Raw genomic sequence first — 19,500 nt, 5'->3', positions numbered from 1 at the left:
GCAACATCACAAAGCTTATTTCTCATGTAATATTACAAAGTTTCAGAAGATTATGATCCATTAGTAGACCATTAGGCTCATCAACTCCCCTACTGTTTGTCCATTTAAGCCACCTAGTTGCATCTCATTCTCTTTCTTGCTTGCCCTCCTTTTGGATATTTCACTCTTTCAAACAGCTATTTAAGCCCTTTAGAATAATTTATGAATTCAAGAATGATTTGGATGATACTATCATCTACTCTATGATTTTTAACTTTCCCTTTGATGTCAGTATCACCCCAAATGGTGATTACGTAAAACTGGAACCTTAATTTTTGTATATGTTTTTGCTATAATTTTGGAAGATTTAAGAACTGAAAATTTACAGACATTTGATCCTAATGTAGGTTTCGTGATCAAATGTTGCATTTGTTAAACTCAATGTTTACTTTGTCAATTTTCTCATCTAGGTAGAGGTATGCAAACATGATCTTCTTGCTAGGCTATGCTGATATATTCTGGAGTTATTTCAGTAAAAACAATGGAAAGCATAGATTGCAGGAAACCACATTGCCAGACGAACACTTTGTGATGTAACCATGACCCTGATACTAGTAATAACAGACACTACAGCAATGCCTTCCCAATTGGTTGCTGAACCTGCTGGTTAACAAGGACAATCAGGTACCTCTGAATGCAAATATTTCCCATTCTCCCAACATTCAAAATATATTCCTTTTTTATCTTTCTTACCAAATTGAATAACTTCACAACATTGTATTCCATCTGCCATCTTGTTGCCCAATCACTCAACCTGTCTCCATCCCTCTGCAGCCTCTTTGCATCCTAATCAACACTTACTGTCCCACCTAACTTTGCATCGTCAGCAAACTTTGATACATTAATTGGTCACCTCATCTAAGTCACTGATATAGACTGTAAATAGCTGAGGCCCAAGTACTGATCCTTGTAGTACCCTGGTACAGCCTGCAAACCCAAGAATTTCCAGTTTATTCCTACTCTTCTCTGTCCAATAACCAGTCCTCTATCCATGCTAATATATCACTCCCAATCCCCTGAGTCCATGAGGCAATCTCATTGAAACAATTTTTTTAAGGGACTTGACAGGGAAGACAGTGCTTGGAGGATGGTTCCCCTGGATGGTAAGTCTAGAGCTTGGGGTCACAGGCTCAAAATAAAAATAAGTTATGTAGGATTGAGATGAGAAATTTCTTCACTGTGAAATCTTTGTGAATTCCATACCCCAGAGAGCTATGTATACTCAGTTGTTGAGTATATTCAAAGCAGAGATCAATAGATTTTTGCATATTAAGAGATGGGGAGGAGGATAGTGTGGCAAGCTGGAGCTGAGGTAGATCAGCCATAATCCAATTGAACGGGAGACTCAAGACAGACTGAAATTGTGAATCAGTGGGTGGAATTTTACAGCCCGTTGCAGCGGGGGCAGGGCCAAAAAACGCGACAAGCCATTCAAAAGTCCATTGACTTCGGTGGGACCGAGAAATCCCACCGGCACCGGTGGTAAGGGCTATAAAATCCTGCCGAACGTTTCAGCCGGCTGAAAGTGCTTTTACTGTGGTCTTCACAGAACATTCAGGGATCCATTTTATTACTGGAAAAATGTAGCAGCCTAGCAGGACAAAGTGAACCATATTTAAAATAATTATTTTTTTCTTAAATATTTACAGCATACTCATGGTTACAATATCGAACTAGCAACCCACAGATTTCATTCAAATCTCACTGTGGCAGATTATGAAATTCAATTCAATAAATTTGTTAACTTGTAGACTAGTATGAGAAATGTTAAACGTTTTTTGAAAAATGCAGGGCCGGTACTGGCGAGGCGAGTATTTATTTCCCATTCCTATTTCCCCTTGAGAGTGTGAATGGAAGCCTTCTTCTTGAACTACTGCAGTGGCTGTGGTCAAATTACTCGCACAATGCTGTTAGGTAGGGAGCTCCAGGATATTAGCACAGTGACAATAAGGAATGGTGAGGCTGGTGCGCAACTTGGAAGAAAACTTAAGAGGAAAATCTGCAGGTAATGGTGTTCACATGAACCTGTCCTGGGTGATAGAAGACATAGGTTTGCAAGATGCCATTCAAGAAGCTTTGCTGGGTTGCTGCAGTGCATCCTATGGATAGCACACACTGCAGCCATGGTGCACCATGGTGGTGCAGGGAAATGGATGTTTAAACATGGTGGTTAGTCTGATCAAGCAAACCGCTTTCTACTGGATGGTATCAAGCTTTTTGATTGTTACAACTGCAATCATCTGGGCAAATGGAACGTATTCCATTACAATTCTGACTTAGCTTTTGTGATATCAGGAGTTTGGAGAAGTCACTTGCCGCAATATAGCCAGCCTCGATATAACAACAAAAATTCTTGTAAAAACTTCTGTTCATTAGGGAAGCCAAGTTGTCACATATCTTGGCTGGCATCCATTCCCATATTACATGGTTGACATTTAATGTCCTCTTAATTGGCCTGGCAAGCCATTCAGTTGTGAACATTCACTGCAAAATACAGCAAGAAAATCAGACATGTCTATGATCAATAATAGAGGCATTTTGAGGATAATCTCAGCCCAGTTGACCCTGCTAAGTTTTCTTCTTGATACCTAAATTGGGTTAGCTGTCCCACAGACTTGGCAGCCTGACATAGAATCATAGAATGGTTACAGCACAGAAGGCCTTTTGACCTGCCATCTCCATGCCGGCTCTGTGTAACAGTTTCTGAGCTTGTGCCACTCCCGTGCCTTTTCCCTGTAGCCCTGCAAATATTTTTCTTCACAGATAATTATCCAATTCCTTTTTGAAAGCCACGATTTAATCTGTCTCCACCATATTCTCAGGCAGTGCATTCAATCCTAATCGTTGCATAAAACAGTTGTTCCTCATGTCGCCATTGGTTCTTTAGGTAATTCAGTTTACATCGTGTCCCCTCTGGCTCTCGACCCTTGTGCCAATGGTAACAATTTCTCCCTATCTACTCTGTCCAGACCCCTCATGATTTTGAACACCTCTATTAAATCTCTTCTCAACCTTCTCTTTTCTAAACAGCCCCAGCTCCACCAATCTATTCTCGCAATTGAAGTCTCTCATTCCTAGAACCATTCTCATAAATCTTTTCTACACCCTCTTTAATGTCTTCACATTCTTCCTAACTGTGCTGCTCAGAACTGGAGACATACTCCAGTTGAGCCAAAAGGGTTTATTTTTTAATAAAGATTCACCATAACTTACTTGCTTTTACACTCTATGGGCTGAATAATACATTCCGGCACGTGGGTGGGAGCCGCACCTGGAAGTGGGTGGCCTTCTGACTTCTGGGCTCGCCATCCTAACAGACTAAACGGCAAGTAGGCCAATTGGGAGCGGAGGGCGGGTTGAGGTCCCAAGGAAGTGAGGATTTTGCCCAATCAACCTGGGAGAGTGGGATGTCCGGCGTCAGAGCTTGTTGGGTCACGGCCACTCATTTAAAGGCTTACCTGGCACAGGGAAGAATCAGGTGATGCAGAAAATGTATTCCACCAGCACAGTTCTTCAGCATTTGTGACTTGGAGATATTTGCAGGCCTTTAAGGTAATTGTGCATCTGTTTAAGCTTTCTCTGACATGTTCATGGTTTGCCACTGATCGCAGATGGCATTCAACTTGAACATTGACAAGTTTTCCTGACCTAAGCAGAGAGAAGTTGTCCAGTTATTGCCTCCAGTTTCCCTCCAGAGATGGCCGAGGCAAGAGAGTGAGGGGAGAGGCAGGGGAGAAGGGTCAAATCAGCCTCCACATTTGATGGCAAGACGCATAACCTGGGAGGAGGTTGCTGCAGAGGTCAGCAGCGTTGGGCTAGTGCAGCACACTTGAACACAATGCCAGAGGAGGCTCAATGACCTGAGGTTGGCCAGAGTGAGTAAATCCTCAATTTGTGCATGATTGTGACAAGAAGTTACAGGGTAGCGTTGCAAATGCTGGAGGCATGTGAATTTGTCAGGAGGTCCAAGGTAGCATGATGCAGCAAAGACATTGGTGTTTGTGCTGATGTCTGTGTGCACTTATTGCTTTGATCCAGGTGGAGGGTGTGGGGTCGGGAGCCTGTGCAGATGAAGACAGCATCTTGGCAGCCAAGCATTGTGCTAATAATGCATAGGTGGGATGACATGAAATAACCTAACAATGTTAATGATTGCAATGTTACACCAATTTTCAAGAGAATGCTCACAATGCCCGAGAGAGAGGCCAAACTGGAGGGGGTGTGCCAGACCTGGTGATACTGTTTGAGGCCATTCGAAGAGGTTCTCATGCTCTCCGTTACTGAATCCTCCAGGTTGATTGGCAGAGGTGAGATTAGAGGAAGGCATGGGTCTGGTGAGTTTACATATGACTGAAATCAGAAGAATGGGGTATAGGTTAAGTGGGAGGTGGATGATGTTTTGCAGGATTCAAAGAAAGATTGAATCTTAGCCCAAGGCTAAAACCCCGGGTAACTTCATAGCCAAAAGCTGTAAGTGTGTATAGTGTTTGCATTGTCACATCATGGCACACATGACTGTAAAGTTGCTCAGCACTGTGACCTTGCACAACAGTGGAAAGGTTTTTGAAGCCTGCTAATGCCATTTCTTCTGTCTCCGGTGCAGGTGAAGTCTCTTCTGCTGACCTGAATATCATTGACAGGCTGTCATTCTCCTCCAAGGATGAGGAAGAACGCTCAGACAAAGCACCATCACATCCTCTCTCTGGCCCAAGCAGCAGTGCAGATATCGGCATGCTGGCAGGACTTAGCGTGTCAGGACAAAAACAGGCACAATCTGGTGAGGCCACTTCACATTCGCATATGCAGCTGCCAGAGAATGTGGTGGAACAGGCCTCGGGCTGCTGGAGGAGTGCCCAGGGTGATCCAGAGACTGATTTTGAGTTGAATGATGAGCTTCTGGAGTCAGCCATGAGGCAGCAGATGCTGGGTGTCCAGCACGAGGTCCGTGGGGATTTGGCGGATATACCGGAGGGGTTTTATACTCTGGCCTGGACTGTGGAGGTGCCCATCCAGGCTATGTGCGCTGTGATCACCCACTCTTCAGAGTGCCAAGCTTCCTTCATGGGCAGACTGGCAACTGTCCTGGAGGGGCAAACCAAGCATACTGCAGACACAATCATCGGTATGCACTTCAACTTGCACTTTATCTCATCTTAGGGGCCTATAGCCAGGACAACAGGGGGACTAGGAGCATGGGCACCAAGCCAGCTCCTGGGACCTCACGAGAAGGCAGGGAGGACCACATGGACCCAGTGGCAAAGGATAAGCAGCAGCTTCCATCCTCTGGAAACACCTCTCAGGACACTTCTAATGGGGGGTGCATCTCCTTCATCCATCTGCTGTTGACACAATCCTTGGCCAGTGCTGCAGTGACAGAAGCTCCTCCTGCTACTCAGCAGTAGTTCTCGAATGTGGCAGGTTGCTCAAGGCCTCAGACGCATAGAGGACACCTGCCAAAGTCATCCAGGATGAGGAAAGTGGATCAGTGCAACTGCAAGCAAGGGGAGGGGGGGAGCACTACACCAGAGCACAAGGAAATGCATCAAGAAAACTCTGCAGTAGTCACCAGGTGAGTCACATGAGTCTGTTTTTTAAGGTTGTTGATGTAATGTCTCATAGTTATTATGTAAGTAAACCCTAACCTCGCTGTCCCTCATGTAGAGATTATTTTAATATGTTATGCTGTTGAACCTCTTTAGGGAGATAGACATTAGCTTTAATAATTTGAAGCAGGGCAGGATGCATTCAATGTCAATAACTGGATAGAGTGAGTGTGTTGACAGGACAGTGACATGAGTTTCCCATTCCACGTGGAGCAAGGTTTGGACACATGCCATGAGGCGAGAACTTCATAAACTATTGAAACCTCTGCCTAATCAAGGCGTCCCTAATGTCCCAGCCATCCAAGCAATCAAGTCCTGAGCCTTCCACCTGATCGTCATCACGTACCATCCCTTCATCCTCAGATGAATGGCCCCTATCTACTGTCCCCTCTTCCTCAAGGACATCCCCTCTCTGAATAGTGAGGTCATAGAGGGAGGAGCACACCACGACACATGATGGAGCATACTGAAAGTTGTCTCCTTATCTGTTAAGGGATCTGGAGCTCCTTTTCAATAGCCCGATGATCTGTTCAACAATGGCCCTGGTGCTTCTGTGACTTTTATTGTGGTCTGGCACATGTGAGTTAAACAGAATGAAGGACTCAAATCTGCTGCCCAGATACCTGGCACATACTTGCATGACTCATCGATGATGATCACGGACAAGCTGAACATTCAACAAGTGAAAGCCCTTCCTGTTAATAAAAGTGCAGGGCTGTCCAGCTGGAGCCTTTATGGTGATGTGCATGCAGTCAATGGCTCCCTGAACCCTGGGGAAACCTGCAATCGTCGTGAACCCTCTGGTTCTTTTCAGTTGTCTCTGGCCATCCATTGTGAATGAGGTGTAATTTCCTGCCCTTCTGAACATAGCATCAGTGATGATACAGTGGTGTGTATTAGGCTGCGTTATGCCACTGAGGTCTCCATATGCTGCGTGAAAGGATCATGTCACAAAGAAATTGAATGCAACAGTGACCTTGACAGCTACAAGCATTGGGTGACCCCCAATGCAGCTGGACAAAATTTCCCCTGCCAGCATGTCATAAAGGGATGTGACTGTGGCTCTTGGCAGCCTGAGCTACCTCTTGCATTGTGTCTTGGATATCTGCAGATAGCTCAGTCTCTGCCTATATACTCAAGGGCCTGCATAAGTCCTTCTACGCCTCCCTTGGGGATTCATGGTGGTTTCCACCCTCATGCATCACCAGTGCATCCTGGACCTCCTGATGTGCCCCTCTTCCTCTCGCTCTCCTCCTCACTGGAGGTTGTGTCTCCCACAGAGACCACAATCCTCATGTTTAGTCCAATTTGAAGGCTAAGATGATGATCAAAGTTTGAATGGACCTCTTTGCATGAGGAATAAGACCTCTACACAAGGTCAGTTAGAAATACTAACTTTGCTTCTTGTATAAAGTACTTCTAGCAGTCACAAAACTCCGAACTGCTAAGCTGAAATTCAGGGCTCAGCTGAATCCTTTAAACCCGCCCTAACAACCTGCCTAATAATAAAAATATAACTGGGAAACGCACCTGGCATGAAATACATTCTACAAGTGTTTTATCACTCACGACGTTTTACTCCAGTCATTTGCCCTATTAATGATCTTAAATACCCCATTTAATGGCATTTGAATAAGGCAGACTGGCTCCTGATTTTTAGCCCCACCCAACTGCCATATTATCCAGAACTGGCGTGATGATGTTGGGAACTTGACCCAATGTCATTGCACCCAATAATATGTTGGCCAAGGGCGCATAACAATATAGATAAAAACAAAAAACTGTGGATGCTGGAAATCCAAATCAAAAACAGAATTACCTGGAAAAACTCTGCAGGTTTGGCAGCATCGGCGGAGAAGAAAAGAGTTGACGTTTCGAGTCCTCATGACCCTTCAACAAAACGCATAACAATCCTGTTTTCGGAGCATATTATTCTGCATATATTTCACCTACCAAGTGTCTGCCCATTCCACCAGCCTGTCACTGTCCTCTTGAAGTGTACCACTATCTTCTTCGCAGTTCACGATACTTCCAAGCTTTTTGTCACCTGCAAGTTATAAAATTGTGCCCTGCATACCCAAATCTAGGTCATTCATGCACATCAAGAAAAACAATGGTCCTAATACTGACCCCTGGGATATCGTACTCACGGTATCATATCTATTAGCTAACATCCGAGACTCTTCCATCACCAGCCCTAGTTAGGTCCTGCCCCATCACTGAGATAGATCCACCAGAGGTAGGGGCATAACAGCAGTAATGCTGGGATACCTCAACATTCACTCTCCACTCTTTGGTACAATTCCCTTCATCATCAAGTATGTGATAAATGCACCAAAACAGTCCTAGATTCAATTCTTTATTTGGGTTGATTAAGGTGATCTTGTTAAAGGCTCAGTGTGCTACAGTTCTAGAATCCAAAATTCAAGATTTAGGCAATTCTGACTTCACTGTGTTGAGACAGGGACTGTCCAAAGTGAATTGGACAAATCTATTAATGGGTAAAAATAGACAGAAGAGGTGTTCACAAATAATTTAATGTTACAGGACTAGTTTATACCCTAAGAGACAAGAGCTCTACTCGCCAAAAAAGCAGCCATGGACAAAAAAAATGAAGTCAGGGCAACATAAAACTAAAAGGTAAAGCATACAAAAATGCAAAAATACAAGCGTAGATCCTGATATTAAGTTATGCAGATCAAACCTTGTGATCACTACCTACCACATATTCTGCCATTCAAAGAGGCCAAGGCTGATCAGATACCTAACTCCATATTCCTAAATACATAATCTATCAATATCAGATTTAATATTAACAATTATTCTAAGTATCAATTGCTATTTGCAAAAGAGTTCCAAACTTCTACCCCTATTTGTGTATGGAAATGTTTCCTAACTTCATTCCTGAAGTGCTTGGTTCTAATTTTTAGGCTATGTCCCCTAGTCCTAGACTCCTCAATGAGTGAAAATAGTTTATCTCTGTTGAATTTCCATCCCTGACTGAATATTAATTTCCCTGGGATGTCTGGCATGCTATCCTCTTCCTTTACCCTAAATACTTACACCAAGTAATTATTCAACATGCCCACCATTTCCTTACTTTCATTTATAATACCATTGTTACCAGTTTACAAGGCACCCACATTGCTCATTACCACCCTCTTTTTTTTTTAATGGTAAAGAATTTTTGTGAGATTTTAATATGCCTTGAAAGTTTCTTTTCACACTCCCTTCTTGTAACTCAAACTGTTCATCAACTTTTGTTGTTTTCTGCATAACTTAATATCAGGATCTACGCTTGTATTTTTGCATTTTTGTATGCTTTACCTTTTAGTTTTATGTTGCCCTTACTTCATTTTTTTGTCCATGGCTGCTTTTTTGGCGAGTAGAGCTCTTGTCTCTTAGGGTATAAACTAGTCCTGTAACATTAAATTATTTGTGAACACCTCTTCTGTCTATTTTTACCCATTAATAGATTTGTCCAGTTCACTTTGGACAGTCCCTGTCTCGACACAGTGAAGTCAGAATTGCCTAAATCTTGAATTTTGGATTCTAGAACTGTAGCACACTGAGCCTTTAACAAGATCACCTTAATCAATCCAAATAAAGAATTGAATCTAGGACTGTTTTGGTTTGTAAATACTCAGTATGGTGCATTTATCACATACTTGATGATGAAGGGAATTGTACCAAAGAAAATTTCTTCAAATTTCTAACTACATGGGGGCAAACTGAGCTACACAGCAATATTCAGATGAAAGTGCTATAGATCATATATGCACCCACCAACCAGTTGTAAAACAAATGCTACGATTCTTGGCCAGACCCCAAGTTGTTGGTGAGGCTCGGTTCAGGACCAATAACGTTTTTTTTTAAGTAGACAAAGTTTGAGATTCAAGACACTTACTGAGTGAAGAAAGCCACAGGATTTCATGGGTTTAGAACAAAGATAAACTTTACTATACAAGTTCAGAAAGGTAAACACTTTACAATATCTATCATATACTCCAACATTCAGGGTAAGTGTGAATTATGTGTGAATTAACAGGCAAACTGTGGTTGAACACATCCCACTACAGAATAAATGCCAAATGCTACCAAAATAGATTCCATCAATTTCTCAACAACCTGCCCAGACGTTCATCACACTGAGTCAAGCAATCTCACTGAAACTTCGTCTCTCTCATGAGGGTTCCCAATCTTCACTTCGAAGATCTTGCCTTGGAGTCTCTCCAACTCAGACAGTTTCAACAACGGCCCATCTCACAGGATTTCAATCTCACCCTCTGAGATTACATTCCCCTGAATTTCCGAGTACACTCAAGCATCAATTTACAATTCAGATCTTTGGCGGTGTCAAGCAGGACACCATTGCTTCAAAGGAATACCTTTGCCCCTGTGGCCTGCAGCACGGAGTTACCAACCTTCGGCTGCCTTCTCGGATCGTCAGGTCTTTTTATGAGCCCCCTTAGATTATCACCGCTTCTCCCAAGCCCAATTCACTTAAAGTCCACTCCCCACAGCCCTTTCTTTAACTTGTAGCCTGTTTCTCTGATCCTTTCCTTTTACTTAACTGGTAACCGTTTCTGTCCCCTGTGTTTGTATCTTACCTGGGACTTCCTTTTGAGACCTGTCCCTGTCCCTCTCCCTGGGATACTTATTTTCTGATTAAAACTGAATGACTGACTCAAATTGACTGTTCATTGACCCTTGAACTGATCTGGTGACCTTTCAAAACACTCAAAGAGAGTCCTACCCTTGTTACTAGGCAGAAATAAATGTAACAAACAATGGAACATCCTGTACCTTAAATGTTACAATCTCTACAGACTATAAGCTTACATAGCACTCAGAGACACAGATGAATGGATTTCGTAACACATGTATGTTAGGGGAAAAACACAAAACATGGCAGAGAACACGACATTTCCCCACCCCTCATACTAAATATTCCCATTTCTGAGAACATTACATAATTTCTTCCAAAAGCAAATCTGGCTAACTTGATAAATAATATTTGAATATTGCAATTTGAAATGAAACATCCAAACTTTTTCAGCAATTAGAAATATCAGTCTGACAATTCTACTTATCAATGTGCTACATGTTGCGTTTACAATCTTCAAAATAGTCAGAAGAAAACATAATTACTGCTCTCAACTATATCACACCAAGGCATTGATTTAGTTAATGTTTTATTTCATATCCATGAAAATTCAACAAATAGTAAATTGCCTGATCAGGTGTAACGGTTACTGTAAGTGTTATACTCATCATTCTCCATTTTACGATGTTTTTTAAAAACAGGTTATTTGTCTACTCTTAGCAATTGCCACATTTGTAATCCAAATATTGAGCTATGAAGGTCAGTTATTTCTTCTAGACCTAACTGCTAAGAGCATAATGATAATCTACATCATTCCTTCAATTTATATAAATATAAAAAGCACATTTGAACATTCTAATAAATGAACTGCAACAGTAGCTAGCCCCCTGTGCTTGTACAATGAATTTCCTAATATACAATTATTAGGAAAAAATGAAAAACATTGGATATATTGCACATGGTTTTTATCTTCATCAGATTCACGCTAGCAAGTGATATAGTTGACTAGAAAGTGCCTGATAAGTTAACAGCATAATGAACAGAAAGGATTTTTATCTAGAATATTTTAAGTATTAAAACATGTGTTTAGCCATGCTGATAATTCATATCCTGAGATAAGTTGATTACATTCTTGAGACCTACATTCAAAACACACTCACAACAAAATTTAATCTGCATGAAAATTCTCTCTAATAAGATTCAAGTAACTGTTAAACAGTGAAACAGTAATATGTTTTATGTCTACATAGACTGCCTCCCTAAAACTGAACCAACAAATCCACAAAACATATCTATGAACAGGATGCACTGCAGAGTAAAGCCATGGTCACTTTTTATTCATAGGGTCAAATAAAATTATTTGGTCTACATTATCATCTTGTGAAATCCATGGCATGGTGCCAAATGAACCAAAGAGAAGCCTGAAAGATTACAGTTGACAGTAGTTTTGTGTCACAAACATTTTTGCTTTTTTTTTGATAGAATGTAGAACTGCAATGCAACATGAAAACTGTTATCTTAACAGCAGTAATTCTCAAGGTCTAATAATTCTTCACATAGCTAATCTGACCTATCTGCTCTGTAATAGAACAGTTTTTGATTTGACCCCCCAAATAATTTCTGACCTATTAGAAAAAGAAACCATAACTGAATAACATTAATATGTGCCTGCAAAACATGTATTGCACAATCATAGTTCTTTAATATTCACAGTCTGTCACAAAGACGAGGAGATACCTAATTGGAAATTTGTTCTCCCTGTTCAGGATGGTTATCTGACCAGTATAATCTTAGTAATTTTATAGTTAAATGTTATGGTTAAATGATCACAGATAAAATTAACTTACATAGACTGCTTTGGCTTCTATAGGTCCATTGTAAAAGGGAGCTATCTGGTTTAATTTTACCTTAAATAAGCTTTTAAAAAACTGACAAAAATAAATGTTTTTAATTCAGCTTTTCCTCCACCTGTTCTCAAAGTGCCAATGTCTTGCTGGGTCACAGGTGTTAGGCAGCCATCAATAACTCACACAAGTGACAACTCTTCATTTACAAGCCTTGCCTGTTAGTATTCACAATAATTCAATCTTGTGGAGCATTGTAACTGAGCCTGATCCAACTTGGGACCTTTTTCCCCACCAGCGATTCAATTGAGCCATTAAGGGATCCAAGTGGAAAAGTTATCCACTAGTCTTCAATATTTTATTTTAATCCCTTGTCAATTTTTTCTTTTAAGTAATGTTGTATACCCAACTTCTATGGTACCCAGAATTATGGGCATTTTTACATCTGATTACAGACTATACAGTGCAAGGAAAACAGAAAAGGGTTACAAAATGGGCAACGTTACTTATTGTTAAACATGACATCCAAGGTAAACTTTTTTACTTAGAACAATAATCAAATTTCTGATGTTCACAGAATTATTAATACGGAAGTTCTACCAATTATTAACAATTGTGCAGGATTTTTTTGATAAAACTGAGGCACTAAAAGTAAAACAAGCAACACAAGTGCAAATAGTGATGGTAGGATTGACATGCTCGTGAAGTCTACTCGACAATTTGTGCCAGTCAGTACCATTTATGTATGACGTTCAAACACTGAAAATCACTGAGCAAATTCAGGGAATCAGAGGAGAGATTACATTTAACTCATTTCACCATGAAGAGGTGTAGAGGTAGTTCAGTTCTGTTCAATACACAAAGTACAGTGTTAGCACCCTTGTCATTTAACATAGTCATGGTTTCTTGAAGTGTTTAATCAACTGAGGTTAAAAGTTGCAATCAGGCCTTGTACCTACCATGAAGACAGAATTCAGTCCTTTTGGTAAAAGCACCTTGTAGATTCCTTTGCAGAATGATGCTTAACTGTGGCAGTGTTCAAACTGTACCACTTTAGTATATCCTTTAATGGGATAGTGCACTGAAGTTAATTCCACACACAAAGGAAGAAGCCAACCACCAGAGGGAGGAAGTTAGTCACTAGCAACCAAAGAGTAACCACCAATCCTGATGAGCTGGAGCAGGGATCTAAAAGGGTTGATGAAAAAAAATCAAATTGAACAAAATCTCTAAATTACTGAATTAAATTTGATTTTCTGTACCATAGAAAATATCTATTCATTATATTTCTGTGTGAAGATTCAAACATCGTAACAATATCACTGTTAGAATGCCATGCTGCATTTAAATTGGTGGACATTTCTAATGAAGTCCTGCACGGAATTTTCCTTCCTCACCAAAACAAAATATCTCCTTTAGAGGTGGCAATACATTACCATAAGCTGAATGTTAAAATCTTTTATATGAAAGTCTAAGAACACAAACTACCAGAAAGTTTATTAGAAATGTGGAAATTTGTTACGTGCGAACATACAAACATACAACATACAAACATGAAGGGGGAGTAGGCCACTCGGCCCCTCGGGCTTGCTCTGCATTCAGTAAGATCATGGCTGATCTTATTGTAGCCGCCTGCCTACCCCTGATAACCTTTCACGCCCTTGTTAATCAGAAATCTATCTCGTTCTGCCTTAAAAATATGCGAAGACCCTGCTTCCACTCTTTTATGAGGAAGAGAGTTCCAAAGACTCATGACCCTCAGAGAAAAAAAATGTCTTATCTCTGTCTTAAATGAGCAACCCTTTATTTTTAAACCATGACTCCTAGTTCTAGATTCTCCCACAAAAGGAAACATCCTCTTCACATCCACTCGTGTCAAGATCCCTCAGGATCTTTAAGTTTTTAATCAAGTCACTTCTTACTCTTCTAAACGTCAGTGGACACAAGCCTAACCTGTCCACCTTTTCCTCATAAGAGGACCCACCCATCACTGGTTTTGGTCAATCAATCAATCAGTCAAGGTGTTCCCTTTAGAAAGAGTTTTGTTACATAATTACAAAAGCAGCTACATGGTTTTAAAATTATTTTAATAAGTGTTATATGACCATTGCTGGATCAGCATTCATCAGTTTTCTACTTTTAAACATGGATGAATCCTTTGTAGTTTTGTACGAGTGTACCTGTAGTATAGAACTTCAGTACTACTGAAAAAAGAGACATGCTGTAAAAGCTTTTCATCTAGAACTCATTAGGACAACACAAAAATGCCAAATTTCAAAGGGAGCAACAATTTATTTAACAATTTAAGGTCATCAGTCAAGCTCACAATGTGGCTCACTTACGCTTGCTGGAAGCTACAGATATTCATGCACAGGGACCTGTCCTCTGTAGGCAAAAAGGAACATGTTCAGGTATTGTGTCTTTCTTGAATTAAAAAGCACAGTAGAACAATAATCCCCTGGTGTATTTCCCATGGCAACATCTTGACCAGAGCTGACTTGCCAAAAAATCAACATTGTTTTCTCTTGCAGTAAAAATTGTTGCTCCCTTTGAAATTTGACATTCTTGAATCTGTCCTAATGAGAGCAAGGCAAAAAGTTTTGACAGCATGTCTCTTTTTTCAGCAATGTACACTTCCAACTGACAGGTAAGTAAAGAGAACAGTGAAATTATTGTTCAGAAGTGTTAGTTTCAATTTGAATATTATCTGCCACTCTTCATTGTTGAAGCCCTCCCCTGTTGGAAGGTCAGTGGTTAACAACAAAAACTTGCATTTAATAGTGCCTTTAATGTAGTAAAATGGTCCAAGGGGCTTCAGAGAAATATTATCAAACAAAATTTAGCACCAAACAAAAAGATCTATTTAGATCACCAGAAGCTTGGTCAAAGAGTGGGTTTTAAGAAGTGTGTTCAAGGAGGAGAGAAAGGCAGAGGTGAAGAAGTTTAGGTAGGGAATTTCAGAGCTTAGAACGAAGGCAGCTGACAGCAAGGATACCAATGACAGTGATTAAAATTGGGGATGCGTAAGAGGTCAGAATTCAAGGAGCACTAAGAGATTTGTAGATTATAAATATAGAATGGGACTAGGCCATGGAGAGATTTAAATCAAGAAAGAGGTTTTTTAAATCAATGCATTGCTGGACTAAAAGCCAAGGTAGGTCAGAATGCACAGGCCATCCATCAATAATAAAATTATTAAATTAAGAGTTCTTACTGCAAAATAAGCATATCAAGGGCAACAAAGAATTTAACAGTGCAGAAGGAGGCCAACCAGCCTATTGTATTTGTGCCAGTTCTTTGGTGGAGCTATTCAATTAGTCCCACTCCCCTGCTCATTTCCCATGGCTCTGCATTTTTTTTTCAAATAATTATCCAGTTGTATTTTGAAAGTTACTGTTGAATCATCTTTTGCTACCCTTTCAGGCTGTGGAATGCAGATCAATGTGCAACTCGATGTGCAATCAACTTCTGACCACTAGTAAACCTTTCTCATGGTCCGTGCAAGCCAAACATGTATATTAATCTCTTTATTTTAAAAAAGCTGTTATATGTTAGTGATAGGCAAGAACTGGAGAGAGTATTCATATCTTACAGTCGTAATGGGAGATATAAATTCTAATGGCAACATTTTGTAAAGACTCATTACTGTAAAGAATAAAAGAAATTGAAAGTGTTTCATGGTGTGGCACAACTGTAGAATACTTGAGGTTATTCATAAGACACATGACAGAATATTTAAATCTATCAGGTATGATCCATATTTCAAATACTCTAAATGCTTTTTTACTGATGCTGATGATGTACTTTATTATGCAGGAGAGCTTCTCATAACAGTTAACAACAATCACAAAATCAATACATGCTTCAAGGCAATTTTTCATTTGGGCCTTCTGTAGTTTGAGAAATGTATGGTATGCCATATGTAGAATTATGCTGAGATACATGAGAGCTACAATGCTAATATCATCCAAGTTAAAATGACAAAATTAACATTCAATTACATTTTGTTAATTTTATATTCACTGTGACTCCTGACATCACTTAAAAGCCTTATTTGCACATGCACAATGAAAGAGGTGACATCATCAAAACAGTGTCAGGAGTTAGGAGTTAATCCTTCATCTCGAAGTTTGCCTAATACTATTATCTTACAAAATTCTAAGGCAAATTTGGAGATTGTAAGGATATGCAGAGAACCAAAGTTATACTCCGAAACTCAGATGTTTGTCATTAACTCAATAAAAACAGAAAATGCTGGAAAAACTCAGCAGGTCTGGCAGCATCCATAGAGAGAGAAACAGGGTTAACATTTCAAGTCCATATGACTTCTTCAGAACTGGAGGCTTATGGACTTGAAACGATAACTCTGTTTCTCTCTCCACAGGCGCTGCCAGACCTGCTGAGTTTTTCCAGCTTTGGGCCTGAAGAGAGGTGGGGGGCGGGGTTGGGAGGAGTTGGGGGTGTAGAGAGGCCCGTGCCGGGGGGTGCGGTGTAGGTTTGTGCAACAGTTACCAAGAGGTTAGAAAAGGTTTTGATTTCTTCAAACCTTTTTTGGGTAACTATTGGTGTAACACAGTCAGAACCATCCAAAGTTTGTGATTTAAATCGCATTTTCGGATGGTTCCCACTGCAGAGTAATTGCCCAAGGAAAATTTTCACTTCCAGGCAATTGCCGTGCAAACCTTATCTGTGAACCTCCAAAGGGGATGCCTCAGCTCTGAGGTTATTGCCCATTATGACTATTTTAAAGTTTGTTTCACCATGCCAGCAAACGGGAGAACAATGCCAAAAATCTTACTGAGGTGCAGACTATGGCGAATATGCTCATGAGCCAAAGGAAACACAACATGCTTTTATATTTGATGTTTCAGTATTCAGATTGCAAGAGTGCAACATGCATAAATTAGTTCCTTTATCCCCACTCCTAAATTAGAGACCACAAAACACGGGGAATCTATGCTTTTTCATGGGGGCTAGAAAAAATTACAACTATTCAACACTATATATTCATTTAAAATACAGGATTGTATTAAAACACAGATTGATTTAGTTACGTCACATAAATTAAAACTATCACACAGATGCCAACACAGTATACCTAATAATTTACCAGATTTATCTTAATTTTTAACCAGAGTTGGAAATCCTAATAATATTGATGGATGGTGAACATAAGAACATAGTTCTGAATTAAATTTATTATTATTTTTGGTCCAGACAGTGAGTGGTCTTTTAACAAAGAATCTTAGACGCTCAAAAAACATACCGCAAGAAAAAATATATATTACCTATCGGAATTGTCCTTGTGAAATTATTTGATGGTGGATCCCGCTCTGGTGGACAAATACTGCAGAAGTCAAAACAAGATGGACATACCAGGCTTCCCGTGTAGACCCAGTCATTCTTCATAACATTAATAGATAGTACCTGCCCTGCTCGACTGCATAAATAGGACTTATTAGAAACCCAAATGGTTAGTCCCTCAGTTGTACAGGAAACCTAAAGAACAAAACAGAAAGTACTACAAAGATCAATTTATCCTCCAAATTACAAAACGTAGTCTGGAAATGTACTTGTTTTGCAAACACAAAAAATCAAATCAAACTTTCTTTGCTTCCCTTTCCTCCTCCTGTTTTTGAAGTGTACTTTTATTTCGCCACAGATGTTACAAAATTATTACTGCACATTTTTTTTATTCATTCATGGGATGTGGGTGTTGCTGGCTAGGCCAGCATTTATTGCCCATCCCTAATTGCCCTTGAGAAAGTGGTGACGAGCTGCCTTCTTGAATTGCTGCACAATTCAACATTTTTAAATCATAAATACAGGCCTTCTAACCTCAGTGGGCAATGCAAATCACCAATTTCCATTTCCTTTGCTAATTTTCAAATTTATAATGTTAAAACCCCATGATTAAGGTGTGTTGAACCGTGTTCCATGCCTTAAATTGCCAGGGCTAAGGACAACAATGGATGTTAGTCAGTGTCGTAATGCTGAGTGGCTCAGTTTCCATTTCAAATTTTATAAGGTTTATTTTTTTAAATTAGATGCCGACTAATCTATGGTGTATTTTCTGCAATGTTCTGTCTTATTTCAGATTTCCATAATTTTTAAAAAACTCTAACAGAAAAGGCTGTTTTAATCACATGCTCAGTCCAGGATAAGTGCCTATCATTACTTCCTAATAAGAAAAATGTTTTGCAAGGGTTGATCTGTAATCTTCGTCTGAAGTTTATAATATTACTTGAGATGTACACTGGGATAGTACAATTTCTATTAACTACTGTGGAATCCCATAATAGCACCCTTATAGAATACAGATTTCATTAAAGGTAAACTTTACACAATATTCTTACTCTATTCATTTCAGACACATTATGGCAAGTGTTAATGGAAGCCTCGTTCTTGCTTGAGACTTGGGGGGAAAAAAACTTTATTAAAAACAAATATTGCAACTCACTCTATAACACCCACTACCCCAATCTGGAGAGCTTGGGCTCTTGTTGCACTGCTGCATAACAAAACGAGATTTCTGAGTTAGGCAGACAGAGTCTGGTCCATATTCTTCAGCACCATAGTTTCGAGAAGGTTCTAGAATGAAAATAGATTAACATTTTTACCAGCCACTCAAATCTCAACATATGTAGCTACATTATGTTCATTTCCAAGTTAAATCAAAATACAGAGAGCACATTGTACAATAGCTAGCTATCTGTTGCTCCAAGTATTGCACCCCACTGCGAGTCTATCAGTTAATCTCATGAAATGAAGTAAATTATATTCTTGAGCTGCATTTTTTTTACAAACTATTAATAAAGCCAAATGAACAGCAACTTGCATTTGTATGGTGTTCTTAACATAGAAAAATATTCCAAGGTGCTTCAAAGAAAGATTTTCAATCAAGGCACTGTCACATGCCCCATAGAGAAACGAATTAATGAAATGATTACACATTAAATGCCCATACCTGTTAGAGGGATTAAAAATAAAATGAATCTGGATTTACAAAATTCATGGTTAGGTACACAGAATCACACAGTGCAGAAGAGGCCCTTCGGCCCATTGAGTCTGCACCAACACGTGAGAAACACCTGACCTACCTACCTAATCCCATTTACCAGCATTTGGCCCATAGCCTTGAATGTTATGATGTGCCAAGTGCTCATCCAGGTACTTTTTAAAGGATGTGAGGCAACCCCCCTCCACCACCCTCCTTTGAGCTAACAGTGAATTTGGGACAATTGAGGTCTAAAGAGATAACACTTAGCAAAGATTATCTACAAGATGGATATAGGTAAAGGGAGATTTGAAAATATTTGAAGTCCATGTTTTTTTGATAATATAGTAAGTGCACTGTAGCATTTTGCACAACTCATTATTTTACCAGCCTTTCAAGGGTATAGTATTA

The 19,500-nt window shown here is 39.8% G+C and overlaps 1 protein-coding gene and 1 long non-coding RNA gene across 5 annotated transcripts in view; one reads left to right on the top strand and one right to left on the bottom strand.

Moving 5' to 3' along the window:
- Positions 1–5,432: 5,432 nt before the first annotated feature.
- LOC121285242 lies at positions 5,433–15,563 on the top strand. Its single transcript, XR_005944619.1, has 3 exons — positions 5,433–5,608; positions 12,548–12,622; positions 15,516–15,563. It is a non-coding gene; the product is annotated as an uncharacterized LOC121285242 (long non-coding RNA).
- lmln (leishmanolysin-like (metallopeptidase M8 family)) overlaps positions 9,580–19,500 on the bottom strand; it is a 106,768-nt gene continuing 96,847 nt past the window's right edge. For 3 of the 4 annotated variants that reach the window (XM_041201611.1, XM_041201608.1, XM_041201610.1), the window contains 3 exons: positions 18,553–18,683; positions 17,381–17,591; positions 9,580–13,280 (listed from right to left, as the gene is read on the bottom strand). In XM_041201611.1, the coding sequence (XP_041057545.1) occupies positions 13,180–13,280; positions 17,381–17,591; positions 18,553–18,683 (443 nt within the window). In that variant the 3' untranslated portion in view covers positions 9,580–13,179. The remainder of the gene's footprint in view (positions 13,281–17,380; positions 17,592–18,552; positions 18,684–19,500) is intronic. The other variant, XR_005944618.1, reaches the window with a different exon arrangement.

The sequence above is a fragment of the Carcharodon carcharias genome, chromosome 12, assembly GCF_017639515.1.
Source record: "Carcharodon carcharias isolate sCarCar2 chromosome 12, sCarCar2.pri, whole genome shotgun sequence".
Classification (NCBI taxonomy): Eukaryota; Metazoa; Chordata; class Chondrichthyes; order Lamniformes; family Lamnidae; genus Carcharodon; species Carcharodon carcharias.
Note: the sequence above shows the minus strand (reverse complement) of the source record. Positions and strands in the feature narration are given on the sequence as shown.